General features: G+C 41.3%; 1 protein-coding gene across 10 annotated transcripts in view; it reads right to left on the bottom strand.

Moving 5' to 3' along the window:
* Positions 1–26,233, bottom strand: part of LOC130369397 (uncharacterized) — a 158,370-nt gene that overhangs the window by 28,608 nt on the left and 103,529 nt on the right. For 8 of the 10 annotated variants that reach the window (XM_056574603.1, XM_056574600.1, XM_056574605.1 and 5 more), the window contains 6 exons: positions 24,064–24,212; positions 23,766–23,900; positions 17,221–17,291; positions 14,706–14,785; positions 12,744–12,809; positions 7,214–7,296 (listed from right to left, as the gene is read on the bottom strand). In XM_056574603.1, coding sequence (XP_056430578.1) covers positions 7,214–7,296; positions 12,744–12,809; positions 14,706–14,785; positions 17,221–17,291; positions 23,766–23,900; positions 24,064–24,212 — 584 coding nt within the window. The remainder of the gene's footprint in view (positions 1–7,213; positions 7,297–12,743; positions 12,810–14,705; positions 14,786–17,220; positions 17,292–23,765; positions 23,901–24,063; positions 24,213–26,233) is intronic. The other 2 variants (XM_056574601.1, XM_056574604.1) reach the window with 2 other exon arrangements.

Below are 26,233 nucleotides of genomic sequence, written 5' to 3'. Positions count from 1 at the left end.
TAGTGCCAAACAGATTTAAGGCGCTGCTGCCCAGTTACAAACATTCCTCGCATCAGACCTTTTTTCACCCAACTTCGTCACTGGTTACTGGGATTGCCACCCACCGCACCACTCTGTCACCTGGTCACTTTCAGGACTCCTGATGATGCTGCTGCTGCTGCCGCCACCTCCAGGCTGTGCCATTCAGACACTATATGGTCTCCTCATGCTTCAGCCACCCACAGGCTGTGCCATTCAGACACTATATGGTCTCCTCATGCTGCCACAAACTCCAGGCTGTGCCATTCAGCCACTATATGGTCTCCTCATGCTTCAGCCAACTCCAGGCTGTGCCATTCAGACACTATATGGTCTCCTCATGCTTCAGCCACCCCCAGGCTGTGCTATTCAGACACTATATGGTCTCCTCATGCTTCAACCACCTCTAGACTGCTTCAGCCACCTTATGCTTCAGCCACAAATATTGCTCGCATCAGACCTTTTTTCACCCAACTTCGTCACTGGGTACTGGTATTGCCACCCACTGCACCACTCTGTCACCTGGTCACTTTCAGGACTCCTGATGATGCTGCCACAAATTGCAGGCTGTGCCATTCAGCCACTATATGGTCTCCTCATGCTTTAGCCACCCCCGGCTGTGCCATTCAGCCACTATATGGTATCCTCATGCTTCAGCCAACTCCAGGCTGTGCCATTCAGCCACTATATGGTCTCCTCATGCTGCCACAAACTCCAGGCTGTGCCATTCGGCCACTATATGGTTTACTGATGTTGCTGGGCCTGGGACATTACCTAAAAATATTTTATGGTAGCACTAGCTACCATAAACAATTTCAATTTTAAAATTCATCTTTTAATTTTAGGGATTGTGAAGCCCTATTGTCTACTCTAGCTGCCGCCAGCTCCAAGCTGTGCCATTCAGCCACTATATGGTTTACTGATGCTGCTGGGCCTGGGACACTGCCAAAAAATATTTTATGGTAGCACTACCATAAAACTTCAACTTCAATTTTAAAATTAATCTTTTAATCTTAGGGATTGTGATGCCCTATTATCTACTCTCTGTGCTGCCGCCAGCTCCAGGCTGTGTCATTGTACCACCATATGGTCTCTTTATGCTGATGGCACCTTAAATTAAACTTTTAAAAATTTTATATATCTAAAATCTTCAATTTAATATTTCAAAATAGATTTAATCTTCTCTATTGTGAGGCCCTATGGTCTTGTCAGGCTGTTGCCACCTCCAGACTGGGTCATTTTGACACTCTATGGTATCCTCGTGCTGCCGCCAATTCCAGGCTGTCATTCTGCCAGATTATGGTCTCCTCATGCTGCTGCCACCTCCTAGACTCTGTCATTGTGCCGCCATGTGACTCCTTGTTAGATTGGGTTTTGTGGTCATACAGTATTAGTTCAAAGTAAACACTGGGACATTAAACTTTGGAATCTAATATAAATGTTAAAAAAATCGATGTAATCTTTTCAAGACTGAGGCCCTATGGTCGTCTACGTCATATTACCTGTGGAATTATCACAAGAATCCAATGAGACAGCTTGGAGCGATAACAATGAACCATAACTGATTAAATGAAACATTCGCACTTTCATAGTCAGGGGGGCGCTGAGAGGCAGGTCCTGGAACAGGTGGTATCTGGCTTGGTGGAGGACCGCCAGCTTGATGATCACCAGAATGGGTACTCAAACATTTTTAATAAATTCAAATTAAATTAAAATGACATAAAAATCTCTTTATTCTCTTCAATTTTGACACCATATGGTCTCCTTGCTGCCACATGAACGCTCTGCAGCTGTGATTCTAAGACTGGAACTCCAATGAGGTTTTTTTTTGCAAAAATGCCATAAAAAACGCCAATTTTCCCGCACAGCGTTTTTCACTGAAAAAACGCCGCGTCCAGATTTTAGCTGCAAGTCAATAGTAAACTGCAAAATGCCAGATTCACTTGCCGTTTTTCAGTTTGGCGTTTTTTTAAAATCTTTTTTGCATTTTTCACCAATTTTGGGCTCAGAGGCTGGATTTTTAAATCGCTCCACAAAACCTAGTTTGGTGTTTTTTGCCCTGAAATCGTGGCGTTTTCCTCCCATAGAAGTCTATGGGAGAGCAAAAACACCAAGAAAAACGCCATGTTGGTTTAAAATTTTGCGTTTTTGCAGGCGTTTTTTTATTCTTTTTTTGGACTTTAGTGATCCCAAAAAATTATGGAGATACCTTTTTTATTAAAATTTCATAGGGTACCATAAACCATAAAAAATAAATAAAAAAGATACAGTAGTGATGGGAAAAAATTGTATCTAACGAAATTTATCTTTTTTATTATGAAATGTTTATTCATTTTTAAACAGGGATCAATTTATGTGAGCGGTAAAGCACTAAAAATGTAGCCGACAATAATAAAAATGTAGTGTGTGTGTGTTTGTGTGTGTTTTTCACTTTTTTTGTAATTTTTTTTTAGGTAGTACTACTACTCCCAGCATGGAACACACTGTTCCATGATGGGAGTAGTAGTACCTGTACTAATTGACAGATCACCGGGGTCCCTTGCAATCCTCTTGTATAATGTATAGATGCGGTGGCTGCTCTTCTATGGTCCCCTGCACTGACGTGTATATATCCACCTATTCATATTTCCCGCAGAGAGCTGTAATTGGCCATATGATTCCAGCCAATTACAGCTCTCTGTGAGAAATAGGAACATGTGTATATATGCGGCAGTGCAGGGGACCATAGGAGAGCGGCCGCTGAATCCATACATTATACAGGAGGATCACAGCGGGTGTCAGGAGTGATACCTGCAGTGATCTTTCCTTAACTACAAGTACTACTAATCCCAACATGGAGTACACTCTGCTCCATGCTGGGAGCTGTAGTACTTGCATTAATAGACAGATCGCAGTGGGTGTCGCTGCGATCTGTCTATCAATGCAGGTACTACAGCTCCCAGCATGGAGAAGAGTGTGCTCCATGTTGGGAGTAGGAGTACCTGCAGGTAAGAACAGATCACAACGGGTATCACTACTGACACCCGCTGTGATCGTCCTGTCTATAGCAGAGATGGAGCGGCTGTATACATCGCTCGCATCCCTGCTCTGCACTATACTCCGGGCCGGCCACTCATTCATTCATCTTTTCCTCAGAGCTGTGATTGGCTGCAACCATCCGGCCAATCACAGCTCTGGGCGGAAAATATTAATGATTGATGTGAATAGAACGTACAGAGCAAAGGTGTGAGCGCTGTATAGAGCCACATCTCTGCTATATTATGGACCCATACCCAACTATTTTGTAAAAAAAAAACGCCAAAGGGGCCAAAAACTGCAAATTCCACACAAAGGTAAAAACTGTGGCAGTTTTTCAGGTGTTTTTTCTGGCGTTTTTATGCCACAAAAATCGCAGGGCAAAAATCTCAGTGGAGTCCTAGCCTAATAGCTATGCCTGTAATCTGCATGTCATACTGAATAACAGTATTATTTCACTAGCACAGCACACTCCCTATGCGTGTTAGGACAAGGCAAAGTATTCTACGCCACTATTTAGGCTCTCTGTGGGCCAGAAAAAGCTGTTTTTAGTAGCGATTCGCCGCAAATAAATTCGGTCCGAACCAAATTTTTTCGGAAAATTTGGCAAATCGGCAAAATCACATTTTTCAAAAGTTCGCTTATCTCTAGTCTATATGAATCGACCCTAAGGGGGTCCTTATCCTTTTTCAACATAATAATTATATTAGCTACACGCATTGACATTGGGAAAAACCTAGTTTCACCGGATTCATAAATATTAAGGAGGGGTGTAAAAAGCACCTCCCCAAATTCAACTTAAACCCCAAAAGAGAGGCCGTCTGAGCCAGAAGCTGACTCATTGATCATTGAGTTTAGAGCTTTACAAATTTCCTGTAAGGTAATAAGACTATTTAAATTGATTATCTCCTGATGTTACCGTGAGCATCTCTTGTTTAGTAAAAAAATTCATTAATCAGTATCTCATGTGTCTCATCACCTTTGTCTTCCGAACAATAAAGTTCCAAGAAATTTTTCAAATTATATGTTGGATTCGTAATTGATTATTAACAGTCTCCCCCTTTTTTGTCCTCAAAGCCAGTATCTGTGTCTTCTGTTGCTGGGCCTTATAATTTGCCTGGACGACCCCCTTCTACAAATCTTTTCTGGCCCTGAAAGAATAGTTTATGTTGTGCCTTCAAGTTCCGAATTTTTTATTTATTTGTCTTGATAATCCCTCATTAGATCAAAGTTATTAAACGATCATGTGCATTTAAAATGTATATTACAAACACAAACCTGACTTGAAAATAATTTATACAAGTCTGGGATAGATCATGGGGTGTGAGCATCTGAAAAACATGACCCTGACTGCTGAGTGTAATTCGGAGCAAAAGCTGAATGTTTAATACTTTTAGGTAATACACAGTGCCCTAATTTGTCTAACCTGCTCACCACTTCTCCAAGGAGCTGCCATCATGCTCTAGGACTGGGCTCAGACTGTGTTGTTAAATGGCATGGTCATGCAGTGCTCATGAATCGTATGGATTTCTGCAGGTTAGCATGCAGAAGAAACCTTTCCTATACAAACCCTACTGACTTCAACAGAGAAGAAGATAGAGGTTGATCTCTGCACTGGTGGCTAGCAGATAAGTAAAACTGGTGGGATGTATTTGTTGATCAGTCTGGGCAAATACTGATTGTTCCATTTCGACTGGAGCCACACATTAAATATTAGGGCAAAAAAAAATATTAGGGCATAAACATTGTGGTAAAATATCACAGAAGCCAAAATGCAACACAAATATGTTTGTGAAAATATATCCTTGCTAGAATTGCTTTGCAATCTCAACCAGTTCCTCAGAACCCCTGTGCTCAAACACCAGTAATATTTATATCAGAGAAACAGAGATTACCACTGTAGTATTTTTAAAGGGGCACTCCGCACCTAGACATCTTATCCCCCATCCATCTCTCCTGCAGCCCCCTTGTCATCTGTAGCACAGAGCCGAAGTTTGCTCCATGCCTGATGACTCGCGATACAGGGACCGGTGGTTTGTGACTTCGCTGTCCCGCCCCTCAAGACATCACGCCCCGCCTCCTTAATGAAAGTCTATGGAAAGGGGCGTAATGGTGGCCCCCTCCCATTGACTTGCATTAAGGGGGAGGGGCGTGATGTCACAAACCGCTGGTCTCTGTATCGTGAGTCATCAGGCACAGAGCAATCTTCGGCTTCGTGCTGCAGATGACTAGGGGCCTGCAGGAAAGATCGCGGGGGTCCCCAGCAGCGGGACCCCCGCGATCAGACATCTTATCTCCTATCCTTAGACAGGGGCTAAGATGTCTAGTGGTGGAGTACCCCTAGGGGTGGAGTACCCCTTTAATCTCTGTGCCCCCTTTTGCAATTAAAAGAGCTTCCTTAGCAGCTACAATGTGCATTACACAGCACTGTGTTCCACATTCTCAAGAAAAACATGCAGTGTATATTAAAACAAATAATTTATCAACATTTAAAGGGGTACTCCGGCCCTAAGACATTTTATCCCCTATCCAAAGGATAGGAGAAAAGATGTCTGATTGCTGGGGACTCCCGCAATCTTTCATGCAGCACCAACCTGTCTCAGCTGCACGCAGCGTTGGAGGCTCCGTGTCTGAAGCCTCACGAACACTGGGCCGGAGTATCGTGACATAATGACTCCGCCCCTTGTGACAACACGCCCTGCCCCCTCAATGCAAGTCTATGGAAGGGGGCGTGACAGCCCCCAATCCATTGGTTTTGCATAAAACTGTATTTTATCTATACCACATACAGCCAATCTGAACTAGTGCCAGTCTAACATACTGTATATACTCGAGTATAAGCTGAGTTTTTCAGCACGATTTTTCGTGCTGAAAACACCCCCCTCGGCTTATACTCGAGTGAACTCTCTGCCCTCAGTGGTCTTCGGCGGTCCGGGCTTGCTGGGAGTTGTAGTTTTGAAACCTCTGGAGGTCCGCAGGTTGAAGACCACTGCGGCCTTCGACATCATCCAGCCCCCTCTCAGCCCCCTCTTAGTTCTGTACTCACCTCCGCTTTGCGCTGGTCCGGTGCTGCAGGACTGTCCGGTGGGGAGGTCGTCCGGTGGGATAGTGGTTCCAGGCTGCCATCTTCACCGGGGGGGGGGCCTCTTCTCCGCGCTTCGGGCCTGGCCCCGGAATAGTCACGTTGCCTTGACGACGACGCAGAGGTACGTTCATTACCAACGTCCCTCTGCGTCATCGTCAAGGCAACGCCTCTATTCCGGGCCCGAAGCGCGGAGAAGAGGCCCCCCGGTGAAGATGGCAGCCTGGAACCACTATCCCACCGGACGACCTCCCCACCGGACAGTCCTGCAGCACCGGACCAGCGCCGAGCGGAGGTGAGTACAGAACTAAAGGGGGTGAGAGGGGGCTGGATGATGTCGAAGGCCGCAGTGGTCTTCAACCTGCGGACCTCCAGAGGTTTCAAAACTACAACTCCCAGCAAGCCCGGACAGCCGATGGCTGCCCGGGCTTGCTGGGAGTTGTAGTTTTGAAACCTCTGGAGGTCCGCAGGTTGAAGACCACTGAGGGCGGAGAGTTCACAAGAGGATGATGACAAGGGGATGATGAAGGGGGGTGGGGATGATGACAAGGGGATGATGACAAGGGGATGATGACAAGGGGATGATGAAAGGGGGGTGTGGGATGATGACAAGGGGATGATGACAAGGGGATGATGAAGGGGGGTGGGGATGATGACAAGGGGATGATGACAAGGTGAGGATGAAGGGGGGGTGTGGGATGATGACAAGGGGATGATGACAAGGGGAGGATGAAGGGGGGTGTGTGGGATGATGACAAGGGGATGATGACAAGGGGGTGTGTGGGATGATGACAGGCGGTGATGATGAAGGGGGGATGATGACAGGCGGTGATGATGAAGGGGGGATGATGACAAGGTGATGATGATGAGGGTGTTAATGACGGGGGTCTGGATGATGACAGGGGGGGATGATGTATTTCCCACCCTAGGCTTATACTCAAGTCAATAACTTTTCCTGGGATTTTGGGGTGAAATTAGGGGCCTCGGCTTATATTCGGGTCGGCTTATACTCGAGTATATACGGTATGCACTTGTGTAGGGTATATCATAGGGTGGGAAGGAAAACATAACATTATTACTTGAAGTCAAGAGACTCACCTTGCAAGTAAATGTTCCAAATCTACAGCTGTCATAGGAATGTTAAAGTTTTGCAAGACAAGCCGCAATTCAGACCTGTTAATCTGAAATAAAACATACAATATGTATAGAGTAATTAATTAATATTTCTTATTTCTGAAAATCATTCATGGTCTATCACTTTTAATTTGCAGTTTCTTTGGAATCAAGCAGAAATAACGTATGAATTGATTTGCGTTTTACTCAATTAAAAAAGTTGTCATGTAGGGCAGGGATATGAGCAGCCCACACTTGAGTGTCTGCCCTCAGCAATAAATCCTTAACTGGACAGTGGTTCCTTTTCTCAGTAAGTGCAGGGGTGTAACAAGGTCCAAGACAATAAGCAAGACTGTATGGAGGTCAGGGAAACAGGTTAGGACACACAGGGTTTACAAAAGCACAATCCAGGAAGCACAAAACAGCAAATGGACAAACAGACAGAGTAAGGTTGGGTTCACTTATGTCTGGCATCCGGCTCAGTGAACTCAGCCTTAAAACTCAACACAACTGATGCCACAACGAGCATCAGTTATCATCAGTTGTTCATCATCTGACATACATTAATTCTGAATGCCAGACAGGGGAACACAGAAGATGCATTCCTCTGTCGGTGTGTCTAACCACTGGGCATCCAACTTGAGATGCCGAATGAATGTGAACTATCCCATTCAAATGAATGGGATCAGTTCTATCATCTTTTTCTGTTTGAAACACAGATGGACAATTGATATGTGTGAAGGAGGCCCAAGACTGGACTAAGATAGCTTGCAGTAGCAATACAGAGGACAGGAAAATGGTCAGATCAAAATTAGGACAGGTTCACACTACGGAATAGAGAGTGCTTCTATATTAAATAGTGCGGAAATTGCCATCCCCATAGATACGGATTTTGCCTAAACAATGAGCATGATCATTCTTCTGGTGGCGGAATTTCATAGTGTGCACTGTGCATCGGAATCCCATTGTGCAAAAACCTGCTTTTTTGGCACACACTGTCGCATCTTAAGTCAGGCATCTTTTAAAGAAGCCATGCTTCTTGTTGAGATTCCCTCTTTTGTTGTATGCGGCAAAAAGTTGTCTAAAATAAAATGTATAAAATATCATAATAAATGTGGTTTAGGTCATGGAAAGACAGTCCTGCTGTATTTGCAATAATAAATCTAAACCATTATCTACTGTCTCAAACGTGATACCCTTATCATAAAACGTAACCTAACATTTTTTATTAATTTTTTTTTAGGATTAGTACTAAACTGACTCCTCTTTTTGTATAGTCATGCTGGCAGTCCCTTGAACTTGCAACAACTATTTCAAAGTCCAGTAAAGCAGCATAGAAAGAAGTACGCTTTGCTTTGCACAGTCAACATATCTTAAGTAAAGTGACAAGTCTGAAGAATTTTTGTTTTGTTAATAAGCCTGATAAAAGGAATGAAGTATCCGTGCGAAGCATTTGGAATTATTTATGTTCAGTTTCTGAGCTACTGAATTTTAATTCTTATTTAGTTTCCAAGAAGACACAGAATGTAGAGATAAATGCATTTCGGAAGCCCTCAGTGGCCATAGCATTTATTAAGTGCACAGAAAAGGCTTTTTAAGTCTGGCAAGAGAGCAGACTTAACTCAGTTAAACCCTCTTGCTATTTGGGGAGGTAAAACGTTTCACAATTATCAAATCAAAGACTACTGAAGAGCTGAATCATTTCAGTGAATGTATGCTCTAATGAATCAAGTGTCCTTATTTTACACTTTCCGCATTCCGCTTTCTACAGTTGTAAAAAGCTTAATTATTTTTATAGAGAAAATATTTTTTTGTCTCTGCCTGGTAGATGGTAAGACTTTGGTTAGAGTTGAATACCATTGTGTTTTATATATGTATGCAATTTTCTTATTTTTTTTTAGATTTTAAAAATGTTTAAAACCACAAGTTAAAAACACAATTGAAAGCAGTTTATCACAGGTTATAGTGATAAAATGAATGCCATTTGTTTGCAGGACCAATTGTTCCTTAGTCTGACACCTTTCATTTTAACATAAAATGTATGTTAAAGTAAAAAAAGAAAAAAATTATTGTGCTTGGGGGGTGGGGATTGGGAAAAAAATGTTTAAACTTTTTGGGGGTCTTTTTTTTTTTTAGGTAGTGCATTATACGGTAAAAATTACATATGATCTTTTATTCTGTGGATCAATATATTTAAAACAATACCTATATTATTATCTAAATTTTTCTATTTTACTTTTTGGACAAAATAAGTATGCAGAAAGTGTTCTATTCTTACCCCTATAATGTAAATGTGTCCATACATTTTTTTTGTGCCATGATATCAGTATAATTTTTGTTTTTAATGGGACTTTTTGATTGCTCTTTATTCACTCTTTTCAGACATATGATGTGACCAAAAATCAGCAATACTTACATTTGGTATTTCTTTATGTTTATGCTGTTTACTGCCTGGGATCATAAACATTATTGTCATGTCTGTATTGGTCTGTATTCACACACAGCCTATAGCTATTGCATTGGGTGTGTGTGAACAGTTTTTTAGTTTTCCTAGTCGGGGAAGAGTTAATTCCTCTGGCTGTTTTAGCCCAGGCCTCTCTTAGCCAATAGCCTTTCGGGCGTGTCTATTTATTGTCAGCCCAGGTTAAGCTCTGTGCTGGTTATACACCATGATACCCTTACTTTCTAACATACTAGAGCTGTGTCTGCATGCACTTTATATTTCTGGTTTTAGTCATGTTGTGCGATGCTCTTAGTAGATTTTAAGCTGTGTTTGTTTAGTCGGTTTTAGGATTTTATTATTCATTCTGTTATGTGTCTGTTCACACTGTGTTTGCTCTCATATCCTTTCATGTGAAGTTCTGTGTTTTATATTTCTGTTTTCCTACTGGGCCAGCATCCTGACCACACTGAGGTGTGTGTGCCGCTGGTCAGTGGTCTATTTGGATTTATTGTTATGGATATTCCTATAGTGGAGTGTCCAGTTTGTGTGTCCAGTGTGAACAGTGTCCTATATCTGGCATCCCTGTTTCTGGTCCATGGGGACTTAGTCTTCTGGACGTTCCTGAGGGATTGCAGTTTCCTGTCTTGTGTTCTGTGTGAACAGTGTTCTATTTTACCTGTTCAGTTTTGGCTCTCAGTTCTTCTGCTATTCCCTGCATCTCCTGCATTCTGCTGTATACTCATTTCATGCTTAGTCTTGTTCATTTTAGCATGTCTGCCGTTAATTTGATATCCGGTTTATGAACTGTTTGCTAATTCACTATATTCTGCCCTGTTAGCGATATATCTCTGTTTCTGGTCCTTGGATTTGGAGTCTATTGGACGTTCTGGGGGATTATGCTATATTCCTATCTGTTCCTGAAGTCTGTTGACTTATCTGTTTTCCTGTTTAATGTTTTGAACTTTATGTTTATTAGTTCTTGTATTCGGATCTCTTGAGTTTGGTACATGTCTTCTTATCTATAGTGACCTCTGTTCATGGCCACTGTGCCCCCTGTTCATGTCCAATGATCTAGTGTCCCCTGTTCATGTCTGCTGATGGTGTCCACTGTGCTGCTCACTGATTTGTTTCCTTTGAACTTATATATCATAGAGTTGTATGTTCCTGTTAGTTTTCTGGTTGGTGACCGACTATTTGTTAGTGTGTGTTTTTAATTAGGCCCCAGCACTTTAGTTCAGGGAGGGACCGGCGCCCAGTTTTCGACTCGCCGTTTAGGGTGAGTGGGCAAGTAGGCAGGGAGAGCGGTTTTAGGGTCAGTTTAGGGCTCACTCTCCCTGTCCCCCAGTCAGTCCCTAACAGAATACCCAGCCAACCACTTGCTCACTATCATGTCTGTATTGGTCTGTATTCACACACAGCCTATAGCTTTTGCATTGGGTGTGTGTGAACAGTTTTAGTTTTCCTAGTCAGGGAAGAGTGAATTCCTCTGGCTGTTTCACCCAGCCTCCATTAACCGCATGGCAGTATGTTAGCAAGTAAGAGTATAATGGTGTATAACCAGCACAGAGCTTAAAGGGGTACTACGGGGCTTAGACATCTTATCCCCCTATCCAAAGGATAGGGGATAAGATGCCTGATCGCGGGGGTCCTGCCGCTGGGGACCCCCCGTGATCTTGCATGCAGCACCCCAGTTAAAATCAGTCCCCGGAGCATGTCACACGGGGGCGGAGGCGTGACGTCACACGCCGCCGTTCCTGTGGTCGACGGTAATCAGACCAGGAGCGAACATGCTTCGGTGACTGATTTTAACTGGGGTGTTGCGTGCAAGATCACGGGGGTCCCCAGCAGCGGGACCACCGCGATCAGGCATCTTATCCCCTATCATTTGCATAGGGGATAAGATGTCTAAGCGCCCGAGTACCCCTTTAACCTGGGCTGACAATAGACACGCCCAAAAGGCTATTGGCTAAGAGAGGCCTGGGCTAAAACAGCCAGAGGAATTAACTCTTCCCTGACTAGGAAAACTAAAACTGTTCACACACACACTCAATGCAATAGCTATAGGCTGTGTGTGAATACAGACATGACAATTATATTTTAAAAGTTTAGACATTTCCACATACAGTGATACCAGATTTTATGCTGTGGTAATGGTGCAGCTCTCTGCATCACCACTACAGAAATCTGTGCAAATACCATAACAGTATGGTTTACAAAGATTACTCAAAACACTTAATTTTTGTGAAGACCATCAATGTATAGTTAAAACTATTTGATTAGCGTCAGACACCATATATCCTGTGGCAGAAGCAAGTCAAAACAATTAAACGTGAATCCAAGGCTACACTGTAATGTATTCAAAACTATGTTGAAGGATTATTCCTAACTATTGCCCAGAATATGCTATAAATGTCTTAACATATGTAGGTCCTACATCTGAGACCCACATTCATGTGAAGAATAGGGGACCTTTGACCCACGTTGTGGGGTGGCTGCCAACCACTGCATCCGGGAGAATAAGGAATTTATTTGACTGTTTCTGTAACTCCCATAGCAGTGAATACCTCTATACTCACTTTGCCAGATACAGTGGTTGGCACCTGCCTTAACAAGATGGGTAACATGTCCCCTGTTTTTACACACAGGTGCAGGTTCCAGAGCTAGGAATCCCTTTTATCAGACATTTATGATAAATCCACATTTAGGAATACCCCTCTAATGTTTTAGAATCCCACGTTTGTCAGATTTGACATCAAGAAGAATAGTGCAGAGCTATTCTTGACATCTAAACAAACACTCCCACAGAATTCAGTTGTACCCGCTTTTTAATCTAGCGAGGTCCATTGGGGGATATTGGTATCTGTTGTCCAACAGATGCACCCTATGTTATAAACAGAGGGATGATGCATATGTAAAAAGAAATAGGCAAATGGCTCTTAACAGCATATTACATTCCTCAACTAAATTATGCAGAAACTAGATATTAACTTACAGAAGCCAGGGGTGTTAGAAACATATGAATACTTGGATATATTCTAAATATGGTCGCATAAAGTTTACACAGAAACTTACCAGACCAGATCGTGAGGTGTTCATTTTACTGAATTCTCGCACCAATGACAAACATGCTTCGTTTAACTACAAAACAAGTCAGCGGTTATTGAATCCTGCATTGCTAATGGCTCCTGACCTTCAAAGACAAGCACCTACAATAAAGAGATCTTCTGCCTTTAATGGCTTTTATTCATCCTTGAAAATCCCTGACAGACTACTGAATAAGTACATTGATAACAGAAACCGGATCGAAATAGGGAGAGGTTGACTGTAAACTTACCTTTTCAAGTTATTGTATAAAGCTTAGCAACCATGGGCCATGGGTTACTAGTGGAAAACTGGAGTACTTTTAGCAACCACATCAGATCATACATCTTTATTGTTTATGATGTAACAAAAAAAACTAATCTTATTGGTTGTCACAGACGCTCCACTTAGTGTGCACTGTTTTAAGCGCTCATAGTATATCACTGTATAAAACAAGCATGCGAAACTGATCTATAGTATAAATGGTTACAACCGATTTATATGATAAATATGCACCCAGTAGTAAATCTCATGTAATATTAGTTTTACATTAATGAACAATCTGTAAAGACTAATGCAAACAGAGCCGTAGCAATGGTTACAGTGGCCAAATAGAACTGTTTGCCACAGGAGGCGGGACTGATAAGATAATGTGTCTTCTTAAGGAGGCTACCAAACTGGTCTTGTAATGCTCCCACATGCAAAGTACTTTGTCTGCTCAGCAGTGATAAGCAAGTTCTACTCTGAGCACTCGTATTAGAAGCCGGCTGAAGAGATGAGTGGCAGGGGACCTGAAGCAGAAGGAGGTGAACTGCAACAGGACTAGCAGAAGGGACTGGGGTTAGGTAAGTATAGTTTTTCTTTACATTTTTTTCCCAATAATACCCCTTTAAGCCACAATGTCATCCAAAAGGAAGAGTTAGCCATCTGTACAATAATATTTAAATTATTTCAAGAGATGCTTTTCTTAAAAGTAATAATAATATAGGGTTTCTGTATTCCATAACCAGAGATTGATCATTGATCCATATTTATTTTAAAGTAAAATTTTCTTTCTTTCATCTCAACCCTCCTATCTAATGAAATAACATATTACAAGACTGTAACAAACCGCAAGACACCAAAAGGGAATCATGTCCTTGCGATGGAAACATTTAACCCTATTTTATCCTTCTTTGTCACTACAGTGCTGTGGATGCACCACATACCGTATATACTCGAATATTAGGCATTCCGAATATAAGCCGAGGCCCCTAATTTCACCCCAAAAACCTAGGAAAAGTTATTGACTCAACTATAAGCCTAGGGTGGGAAATACATCATCCCCCCCATGTCATCATCCCCCCCCCCGTCATTATCCAGAACCCCGTCATTAACACCCCCGTCATCACCCTCATCATCATCACCCCATCATCATCCCCCTTGTCATCATCCCCCTCGTCATCACCAGCTGTCAATCCCTTCATCATCATCGAGACCCCCTTTTGTTTTCTACTCACCTCCCCAGTTGTTGCTTTCTCGGTGGGAAGGAAGGGTGAGCTGGTCAGGGCTGTCCATCTTTGGCCATCTATGCTGCAGGGGCCATCCGGTGGGGAGGGTTAGTCGTTCCGGGCTGTCCATTTTCACCGGGAGGCCCTCTTCTCCTCTCCGGGCCGGCCACGGACTAGTGACGTTGCGTTGACAACGACGCGCATGAACGTCCCATCCCCTCACAGCTAAGCCAGAAACGTTTTTTGTTCACTCGAGGATAAGCCGAGGGGAGCGTTTTCAGCACGAAAAATCGTGAGCCATGTCATTTACATATGGGCAATCTATTTAGTGGCATCCAGAATACGCCTATTATAACTAGGGCATCTAGTAGTTAACCAAATGTTTTTTTATGAGTTGGATGTAGCAGACTGAACTAGATTAGGAGTCATTAGACATTATTATAATAATTTGTAATGATTTTACCTTTTCTTTTGTCATGCAGATGACTTCTTGAATGCTTTTATTAATTTTATCATTAGAAATGCTTCCAGCTTTAGTATTAGCTGAAAAGTAAATTGTGTGTTAAAATAAATATTGAGGACATTAAAATAAAAGCATCTATTATGAATCTAATTAAATTTGCACTCATGATTTCACCTCAGTAGTTCTTAGACTGCGTTGCATTTTAGGACCATTTATAAAGCTCAATGTTTGTGTTCGATCCCTGTATTTCCTAAATTGAAAAATAAATGTGATTTGTCTTATGTTTTTGGCTCCATGGATACTGTGCAGGGGAGAGAAGTTTGTCATCAATATAGACTACCATCACTTTTTCAGACCAGTAGGTGACATTATGGGTCATACAGTATGCTGCTTCCTCCAGGGGCTGTTGAAATATTTTGGGCCAAATATACTCTGTATCAGAAAATACAAAGAATTAATTCAAAAGTCAGTAGAACTTTGTAAAGGATATTTTAATTTGAATCTCAGATTTATTTAATCTTGCCTTCAAAATGCCTTTTGCAATCTGGATTTTTTTTTTATAATGACTATACACTGACTTACATACAGATGACTTTTATTCTTACATCAATTTTCCTGTGCAGAAGCTGTTGGATTTAAAGGAGTAGTCTAAGATAAGTGTCTGATCGCGGGGGGGTCTGACCACTGGGACATCCTGTGAACTCCTGCCCGGTGCCCTGGCTCTCTTCATGCACGGAGCTGTGTTGACCACCGCTCAAAGCAGTGGTCAGGTCAACATGTCCCCTCCATGCGTCTCTATGGGAGAGTCTGAGATAAACGAGTACAGCGATTCGTCTCTCCCATAGAGATGCATGAAGGGTGTATGCCGACTCCTGCTCCCCATGCGATGAGAGCAGTGTAGGAGATCACAGGGGGTCCTGACACTCATCCCCTATCCTTTGGAATAGGGATACATTTCCCTAAATTGGAGTACCCCTTTAATACTGTAAAATGCTGTTTGGTTTTCATCTAAAATAGGATGGCAAATATATTGCTGATCAATGGGCACTTCTTTGAATTCATGATTAGACATATTTAGTAACACTGTAGAATGTTACATACAACATCAAGTTGTGTGGTGCTGTATTTGTAGGCCCAGGGCAGCTGCCCCAAAGACTGCCACTGTTATAAGAGCCATCTATGGAAGCATTTTATTGGAGAAGCATCGATGGCCCTGTTTTAGGATATCCATAAAATGACTACAAATAGCATTGTTTCTCTGTGGTGGGGTTCTCAGCTGGTTAATGGAAGTATCAGCAGCAGGACAGCCTGTGATCAGCTTATAACCCTTCTAATAAAAAGGGATTGTCCTAATAGCACAACTCTTTTGAACTGTCATTTTACAGCAAGTTGATAAATATTTAGATTTATTATATTATTATAATTATTATTACATTTACTATGTGCACTTATTTTAGTAAACTTTTTTTTTAGAGAATGATACTGTAAATCTGCCCAACAGATGCTTAGTATACTGCTCATTCTAAATAAAAATTTATAATACAGGTTTTTATCTTCATGTCTTTGTGGTGTTTATAAGAGTGTATAACCTGTATGTAAGTCATGTGACAGATGTAACTTGATTTAAGGTAGCGTTTGACACAGGTGTACATGGTCTATGACTAAGGTCCTTTACCGAAATGCAGCAGGACTGATGCACATTGTTTCATATGATGTAAATTGTGTTTTAACTTTTCTATAATAAGATGGTTTTATCTAGATTCCTCTGCTGAATGATTATGAACCATTGTTTCTGGATATCAATGCAGACAAACACCAGGAAGAGGGTGAGAGCTAGTTGTATCTATAAGACATAGACTTTTATAGCGAAAAGGTCAGATTTGATTGACAGCTGGGAAGTAAGGCATGTGCTGCCACAAACTTCCCTGGCTTATATCTAGCGACTGCAGTGAGTCTCTCCTGAGACCCAATGTGATCCAAACTTTTGACATGTTTGGGTAACATGTCAAAAGGTTTTCTTAAATGACAGTAACCCTTTGCATTTACAAATCTGTAGTTTTAAGTGCTGACATCTCCCAGTGTAATATGGTGGTTTGCTCTGATGATTTACAGTGTGAAGTTTTTTTAAATTTTTTTTTTTTTTAAATATCCAGGCTCTGCACAGTACTTTAAAGTTGGAGAAAAAAAATGAGACATTCTATTGTAGAATGTGCAGAATGCAGTGGAATGAACAGCAGTAAAAGCGGTTGGTCTATCCCCTCCCTGAAAATGTAAAATGAAAACAAGAGCTGAATGACTTTCTATATTGACAATTGTACAAATGTAAAAAAGACCCTTAGGTTACAGCGGTAAATTAAGTGTGACATTATGCTCTAATGTGAACAGATGCTTTGTGCACTAGTTACCTATTGTCATTTCTTACACTTTTTGAACTCTATGAAAGTCTATACCCCGAGGTACACGGTAATTGCTTTCTAATCGTATACAAAGAATAAACGCTTAATTAAAATTATACCTGGAAACTTTAGTCCCAACTTTCTGAAAAGAAGAACAGTGGGCATAGCAGACCTTGTTACATTTTCGGTCCTGAAAACAAAACAACACAGAGACTGAAATAATAAGTGGACCCTTTTCTTCTGTCTTGCAGCTGTGGTACTAGCTGCCTGCACTGTAGTCATTTTCCTTGTGTGTGCTCCATTATCCGCACAGCTGCCTGCCTACTGTGTTCATTCCTTACCTTATTTTTAGTCTGCTTTAATTCTCATTTAGCTGTCATAATTTCATACACTGTTACAGTACGATCGCCCAGCACATAATTTTTCCATATTTAACTTCTAGCTCGCACTGGTATGAGGTCTCTAAAAAAACTTTCAATTATGATTTCTTAAGAATTCTTTCATCACAGGATTTCTATTATATGAAGCACTTTTCTGCCATAAGCTATTTAGCTTTTCTTTTGATTTTAAGTTAATAACATCTTTTTTTCAGGTGTTCAGGTTCCTCTATTCATCTGTTTTCCCAATCAATCTTTACAGCTATTTTATTATTCTATGGCAAACATTATATCAATGGCATCTATGCTGTGGGTACTTAATGTGAGAGTTAATGTACAAAACCTATTTTTGCACAATATAATTGCTTATTAATCCGTCAGCAGCTGGTGATAGGTATGCAGCTATATTGGCGCTCCCTAGGTGTAAAGTATACTGTACATCATGCAGAGAAGCTGGGACCAGTGATCAGTAGCATTAACCTGTTAAGGACCCAGGGCGTACCTGTACGCCCTGAGTCCGCTCCCGATCTATAACGCGGGGCCACGGCGTGGCCGGGACCCGTGGCTAATAGCGCGCGGCATTGATTGCGCTGCCGCGCGCTATTAACCCTTTAGACGTGGCGTTAAAAAATGAAAGTGAAACCATGCCGGCTAGCTCAGGGAGAAATTGCGGCATCCCGAATAGCTTACAGGACAGCTGGAGGGTCCCTACCTGCCTCCTCGCTGTCCGATCGCCGAAGGACTGCTCATTGCCTTAGATCCAGGCATGAGCAGTCAAGCGGCAGAATCATCGATCACTGGTTTCTTATGAGAAACCAGTGATCAATGTGAAAGATCAGTGTGTGCAGTGTTATAGGTCCCTATGGGAGCTATAACACTGCAAAAAAAAGTGAAAAATAAAAGTGACCCCTCCCCTATTAAAAGTTTGAATCACCCCCCTTTTCCCATAAAAAAAACCAGCGTAAATAAAAATAATAATATGTGGTATCGCCACGTGCGGAAATGTCCGAATTATAAAAATATATAATTAATTAAACCGCACGGTCAATGGCGTGCGCACAAAAAAAATTCCAAAGTCCAAAATAGTGTATTTTTGTTCACTTTTTATATCATGAAAAAATGAATAAAAAGCGATCAATGAGTCCTATCAATGCAAAAATGGTACTGCTAAAAACTTCAGATGACGGCGCAAAAAATGAGCCCTCATACCGCCCCATACGCAGAAAAATAAAAAAGTAATAGGGGTCAGAAGATGACAATTTTAAACGTATACATTTTCCTGCATGTAGTTTTGATTTTTTCCAGAAGTACGACAAAATCAAACCTATATAAGTAGGGTATCATTTTAATCGTATGAACCTACAGAATAAACATAAGGTGTCATTTTTACCGAAAAATGTACTGTGCAGAAACGGAAGCCCCCAAAAGTTACAAAATGGCGTGGTTTTTTTTTCAATTTTGTCTCACATTGATTTTTTTTTTTCGTTTCGCCATTGATTTTTGGGTAAAATGACTGACGTCATTACAAAGTAGAATTGGTGGCGCAAAAAATAAGCCATCATATGGATTTTTAGGTGAAAGATTGAAAGAGTTATGATTTTTTTCAAAGGTAAGGAGGAAAAAACGAAAATGCAAAAACGGAAAATCCCCGGGTGTGTGTTTGTATGTGACTGCATGCATTAAAGGGATATTCTGGTGGAAAACTTTTTTTTTTAAATCAACTGGTGCCAGAAAGTTAAACAGATTTGTAAATTACTTCTATTAAAAAAAAAAATCGTAATCCTTCCAGTACTTCTTAGCAGCTGTATACTACAGAGGAAATGCTTTTCTTTTTGGATTTCTCTTCTGTCACGACCACAGAGCTCTCTGCTAACCTCTGCTGTCCATTTTAGGAACGGTCCAGAGCCGGAGAAAATCCCCATAGCAAACATATGCTGCTCTGGACAGTTCCTAAAATGGACAGCAGAAGTCAGCAGAGAGCACTGTGGTCGTAACAGAAGAAAAATCCAAAAAGAAATGCCTTTCCTAAAAAGTACTGGAAGGGTTAAGATTTTTTAATAGATGTAATTTACAAATCTGGCACCAGTTGATTTAAAGAAAAAAAAAAAAGTTTTCCACCAGAGTACCCCTTTAAGTGTGCATGGGTGTGTATGAATGTAGTCAGTGCATCTGTTTACACATAGTGAGCATGCATATGTGTGACCTTGCAAAAGTATTCACCCCTTGACTTTTTTCGTATTTTGGCACCTCACAACCTGGAATTAACATGGATTGTTTGAGGATTTTGATAATTTAATTTACAGAATATACCCACAACTTTGAATATGTTTTTTATTTATTTATTTTGAAGCAAACAACAAATAGGACACATTATACCCCCCCCCCCCCCCCCCCCTAAAGGCAATACTTTGTAGAGCCACCTTTTGCTGCAATCACAGCTCCAAGTCGCTTTGGATAAGTCTCTATGAGCTTGTCACATATTACCAGTGGGATTTTTGCCTATGTCTCCTTGCAAAACTTCTCCAGCTCCTTCAAGTTGGATGGTTTGCGCTTGTGAACAGCAATCTTTAAGACTGACCACAGATTTTCTATTGGATTAAGATCTGGGCTTTGCTTAGGCCATTCCAACACATTTACATGTTTCGCCTTAAAACACTCTGCTGCTTTAGCAGTGTGTTTGGGGTCATTGTCTTGCTGGAATGTGAACTTCCGTCCTAGCCTTAAATCAGGCTGGGTTCACACTACGTTTTGTCCCATACGGGAGCGCATACGGCAGGGGGGAGCTAAAAGCTCGCGCTCCCGTATGTGACCGTATGCGCTCCCATATGTCATTCATTTCAATGAGCCGACCGGAGTGAAACGTTCGGTCCGGTCGGCTCATTTTTGCGCCGTATGCGCTTTTACAACCGGACCTAAAACCGTGGTTGACCACGGTTTTAGGTCCGGTTGTAAAAGCGCATACGGCGCAAAAATTAGCCGACCGGACCGAACGTTTCACTCCGGTCGGCTCATTGAAATGAATGACATACGGGAGCGCATTCGGTCGCATACGGGAGCGCGAGCTTTTAGCTCCCCCCTGCCGTATGCGCTCCCGTATGGGACAAAACATAGTGTGAACCCAGCCTAATGCAGAGTGGTACAGGTTTTGCTCAAGAATATCCCTGTATTTAGCACCATCCATCTTTCCCTTAACTCTGACCAGTTTCCCAGTCCAGGCTGCTGAAAAACATGGTGTTCTTTGGATGATGTGATGTGTTAGGTTTGTGCCAGACATAAAGTTTTTTTTGTTGGCTGAAAAGTTCAACTTTAGTCTCATTAGAGCAGAGCACCTTCCTCCATACATTTTGGGAGTCTCCCACATGCCTTTTCGCAAACTCACAACATGCTTTTTTGTTTTTAGCTGAAAGTAATGGCTTTCTTCTGGCCGCTCTGCCTTAAAGCCTAACTCTATGGAGCATATGGCTTATTGTCATCCTATGTACAGATACTCCAGTCTCTGCTGTGGAACTCTGCAGCTCCTCCAGGGTTAACTTAGGTCTCTGTGCTGCATCTCTGCTTAATGCCCTCCTTGCCCGGTCTGTGAGTTTTGGTGGGCTGCCGTCTCTTGGCAGTTTTGCTGTTGTGCCATGTTCTTTCCATTTGGTTATGATAGATTTGATGTTGCTCCTGGGGATCATCAAAGAATTGGATTTTTTTTTTTTTTTTTATAACCGAACCTTGACTTGTACCTCTCAACAATATTGTCCCTTACTTGTTTGGAGAGTTTCTTGGTCTTCATGGCAGTGTTTGCTTGCTTAGGTGTTGGGCCTTTCAGAAAAGGTGTGTATATTGTGATTACTCGCTCTTGCAGACAGGTACGGTTGCAGTATAGAGGCACGGAAACAGGGCTTTTCAAATCAGAGTTCAGTGATTTATTCACACTTGGCAAACAGTCTTAAATGCAGATCAAAGAAAAAGTTTGAAAAGTCAACCTGCGTTCCTTAGGTGTTTGTTCACACCTGAGTCCCTGCCATGCGGCATCAAGCAAGTCTTTTCCAAGCCTCCAGGTACTCTGCTAACCAGCTTCCACACTCCACAAGGAAGATCTCAAAACTCAGCTCTCTGGCAGTGTGAGCTGCAACATGCAAATCCCCCTCAGCTGGTGGAGCAGCCTGCCTTTAAGTATGGAAAAAAAGTGATAACCAAGATAATAAAAAAAAACTGTTACCATGAAAGAGCGAAGCAAGATGCAGATTTGTAGACTGAGCTTCATAAAAAAAAAAATAGGAGCAACTGGCCCGCCTCAGCAGACAAATTAGGGGACAACAGAGCAAAGTAGGACATCCGAAAAAAGCCTGTAAGGACTGATTTATGTACAAGCTGCAGATTCGGTACATCCTGTTTCTAAATTGCTGTATTAAAAAACATCCAGTCATCACAAATGAATAACAATGCACGTTCGGCAGCAGATTCAGCAGGGATAAATACTATACATGAATCAATAGGCAGTAGGCATTAAGGGGGCACTGGATTAATTCCAGATATAATTTATAACAACATTGCAGCGTGAACAAAGGCTGAGATGTACTTTACAAAGCCTGGGTCAAACAGCACTACTTCTGTGTGATGGGCACGCAGCACATCTATATATAACCATGGAAGGAGATCTAGAGCGGTACACTATATTTACTGTCGTGCCCTGTGTGTTAACACTGCCATATAAAATCCAGGCAATGATAAGCCATATTTCCATCTGCAGAGAAATGAAGGATAGAAGCACATTTCACTCCTGATTTTATGACATGGCATTCCCTTTTTAATGTGCACTGTTAAACGTTAAGTTTAAAAAAATTTTGCTATCAGGAGCTGGATTTTCTATCCTTCATTTCTCTGCTACTATCTGGGAGGAGCGGCTCCCTGCATCCGTGCTTCCGGACTTCACACCATGGTGCCTGCAAGATTTGAAGAGTTGGTGAGCTGATCTACCTTGTATTCCTATATTTCCATCTGCTTTTCACTTTTCATGATGTAAAACAATGGAAGAAACTTTACACAATGATGGACAGTAATCCTTGCACCTTTTATTTGCAGTTTTTCCTGGTTTTGAATGTGAATTTAGATTTTATGTAATGGACAATTTGGACAAAATGGTTTATATGTTTATGTAGCGGAAAATTCGGTTTCAGATTGTGGGTGAAAATAGAATTCATGGCAGAATTTTGCGCTATGTGAACGCCGCTTAATCCATAAATAAATGAATACTAAGAAATTCTGAGTATAAGTGTGTATTTACCCCCTTTGCTATCAAACCCATAAATATGGTCTGAATACCACTATGCAAGCAACAGGAAGACCAACAACTCTCCAAACAGGTCAAGGACAAAGCTGTAGAGAAGCCGAGCTGGGTTATAAGAATATATAACAAACTCTGAATACCCCAGTGAGCACTATTTTATATATTTAAAAACAAATGGAAAGAATGTGTACAACTACAAACCTAACAAGGGCTGTTCACCAAAACTCACAAGTCGGGCAAGGAGGGCATATATTAGACACTCAAGATGAGAAGGATAACACATAACGAACTCCAAAGATCCACACCAGAGATGAAAATATTTGTCCGTAGTACCACTTTAAGCCATATGCTCCATTCCAGAACGGGGTTTTAAGGAAGAGTAGCCAGAAAAAAAGCCATTGCATAGAGATCCACAGCAGAGATGGACATATTTGTCCATACTATCACTTTAAGCCATATACTCCACTCCAGAACGGGACTTTAAGGAAGAGTAGCCAGAAAAAAAAAGCTATTGCATAGAGAAAACATATTTGAAATTCACCAAAGAGCATGTGATAGACTGCCCAAACACATGTAAGAAGGTTCTCTGGGCAGAGACTAATATTGACCTTTTCCTTCATTTTTAGAAATGCTATTCCCAGTTAAACTCAACCTGTGTAGCTTAAAGGAGTAGGAAAAGTTTTGCCTGAAAGAAAGGGGGGAGAAAAAAAACAGTGGTGGTCTAATACCCTAGACATTACAGCAAAAGTTGCCTCCACATAGCATTAAAGGTGTAGTCTAATCTCAACTAACATACATTTTTAGGATATGTCAAGTTCAATATTTTTGCAAACACATTCCATTAGCAAATTTGCCTCCTTTCCCCAATATTTATACTCCTTTCCTCACCTTATTGACAGCTCATTGTCTAGGTTACAGACCTCCACTCCACTCTGGGTATTTTCCAGAATCTATTTAAGTCTATAAGTCACATAAATAGTATTGCATCTATTGGTTTGAAATAGTACTTTACCTTGTCCATGTATTCTGGAGCTCTTCATCACTAAATGTTATACCCATACACTTCAAGGCCACGGTAAATTGCTCTAATGTGATCATTCCAGATGCACAAATGCAACATGACGGAAGAAAATTTTCAAGCAATCCACTGATAGAAGGTCCCAGAACACAAAAATTACAATCCAGTTTGATAGGAAGAAAACAACATATGGTTCAGAACAAGTTAAAGGTACTAAAATTAATTTTATTATTGATGAAACAGCTAATTTTAATGAATAATCCAGGTTCACTCATACAAGACTGTGAATTACCTCTTGCTTACTTCCTCTCCCAGTGTTCTCCATGTTCTGTCATCGTCACTACGAGGGCTGTCCTTTGTTGCTGTTGTGCACTTTTGTTTTCCCACATTTCGTTGCAGATGTTTAGGTGTACTGGGCTTTAGCCATTCAGTGTTATGGACCTAGATAAAGTAACCATGGTGCATGAAAATCTCTAAGGAGAGAGTTCTACAACTAAAGGAGTGTAAGACTGAGTTCACATTATGAAATCTCCAGACGGAAATATTCCGTCTGCCGGTATTGGTCAGATATGCAACATCTCCAAAGCTTTGCTGTACATTGTCCTAGCTTAGTTTTACAGAAAACTGGAAGATTTAAGTGCAACAGGACAGTTAATGATAATATATACTATATTCCAAACTCATAAAAGGTCCATCATATAAAACAAAATAAACATGAAAAAAAATTCCTTTAGCCAATGGTGGCCATATAGTTTTTTTTGGAGCTAGGGAAATAAGCAGTTGCCTTTACAAACATTTGTGTAAGAATGGGTCATTCTTAAGAGCTCAATGAATTCCAGAGTAGTACTGTAATAGGATACTGCCACTGCAACAGGTCATCATAGATTTTACATGATCAGCTGTGAGAAGTGTCATTGAAAAGTGGAAGAGTTTAGGGATCACTGAAATATAATGTCACGTATGGCCAGGGAAGGAGTGCACACTATTCTTGCCAACTTCCCTGTCCCTGCCTACTTACAAACCTGCCCTAAATGACAGGTCTTTAACCACGGTGACAGTCCATTCCTAGACAAGGAATAATAATAATAAAATACAATAATTCAGACTCCGGTCAAGGGACAGTAGGGAACAGACAGACTAACAAAACAAAACGATCCGCGTCAAAAGCCAGGAGATTTCAAAGTACAAAATGGCTAATATCAGAGAGCAGAGCCAAAGGGTCAAAATGCCAGATATCACATATATGATATAAAGCTAGCTAGGAGACAAACAGAACTCTTTAGCAAGCAAAGACTCGGAGTAGACTGCCAGCTTAAATAGGTCCAGACAAGGTGTTCAATCAAGGTCAGCTGACCAGTCTCAGCAGACAGGCATAACCAAAGCAACAAGACCAAACAAAAGCTCTCAGTACAAGTTAACCCTTCGGTAGTCCATTGCCCATAGAAACCAATCATATTAACCCATACGTCCTGCCTTGCCACGTGCAGCTCAGAGGATCGGCGGCACCCTGCTGCCAATCACAACTGGGGTCCCGCCACAGCTGCCAGGACTGCAATCGCACCGGTCCCGGCAGCATTAACCCCATAGATGCTGTGATCAATCCTGATCACGGCATCTATGATGTTGACAGGGGGAGGGTCCTACCCCTGTTCACCAACTGCGGCACTGCAATAAGATTGCGGGTCGCCGTTGGTTGCTATGGCAGCAGGAGACCAGCTGATGGCCTCCTGTCTGCCAGCTATGGAAGCCACAGCCTGGATTGCACAGGCTGTAGTATGTGCAGCTCATCAGGTTTACTGTGCTGCAGTACAAATGTAGTGTAGCATAGTATAACCTGTAAAATGTGAAAAATTAAATAATAAAAGGTTCTTCAAAATAACTATGAAGTGTAAAAAAATTAAATAAATGCCCCTTTTCTAATAAAAGCCCTGTATTATCATAAAAAAACACAAATCATATACATACGAGGTGTTGCCACGTCCATAATGGCATGTTCTATAAAGCTATAATGTAAATTATCGTGCTCGGTGAATGCCGAAAAAAAAAAACAACAACAAAAAAGCGCAAAAATCACCAAGTTTGGTACAAATAGCGGAATAGAAAAGATCAAAAGGTATCATGTATCATAAAAATTATACAATGAAAAGTAAAGCTTGTCTCTCAAAAAATAAGCCCTCACTCAATGGCATCGAACAAAAAATAAAAAAGTTACGGCTGTCGGAAAATGATAACTCAAAAAAGGGAAAAAAATGATTTGGCTCAGAAAAGGAAAAAGAACATAAAAATCTATATAAAATGGGTATCGCCATAATTGTACAGACCCACAGAATAAATATAACATCACTTTTACTGCACAGTGAACTCCATAAAAAAATAATTAAAAAAACATGCCAGAAAGTTTTCCGTTTTTCACAATATTTTGGAGTTTTTCACACAAAATGCTGCATGTGTCAGCAAAAATG

This window comes from Hyla sarda, chromosome 4 (genome assembly GCF_029499605.1).
Source record: "Hyla sarda isolate aHylSar1 chromosome 4, aHylSar1.hap1, whole genome shotgun sequence".
NCBI classification, from domain to species: domain Eukaryota; kingdom Metazoa; phylum Chordata; class Amphibia; order Anura; family Hylidae; genus Hyla; species Hyla sarda.
This window is presented reverse-complemented; position numbering and strand designations above follow the sequence as displayed.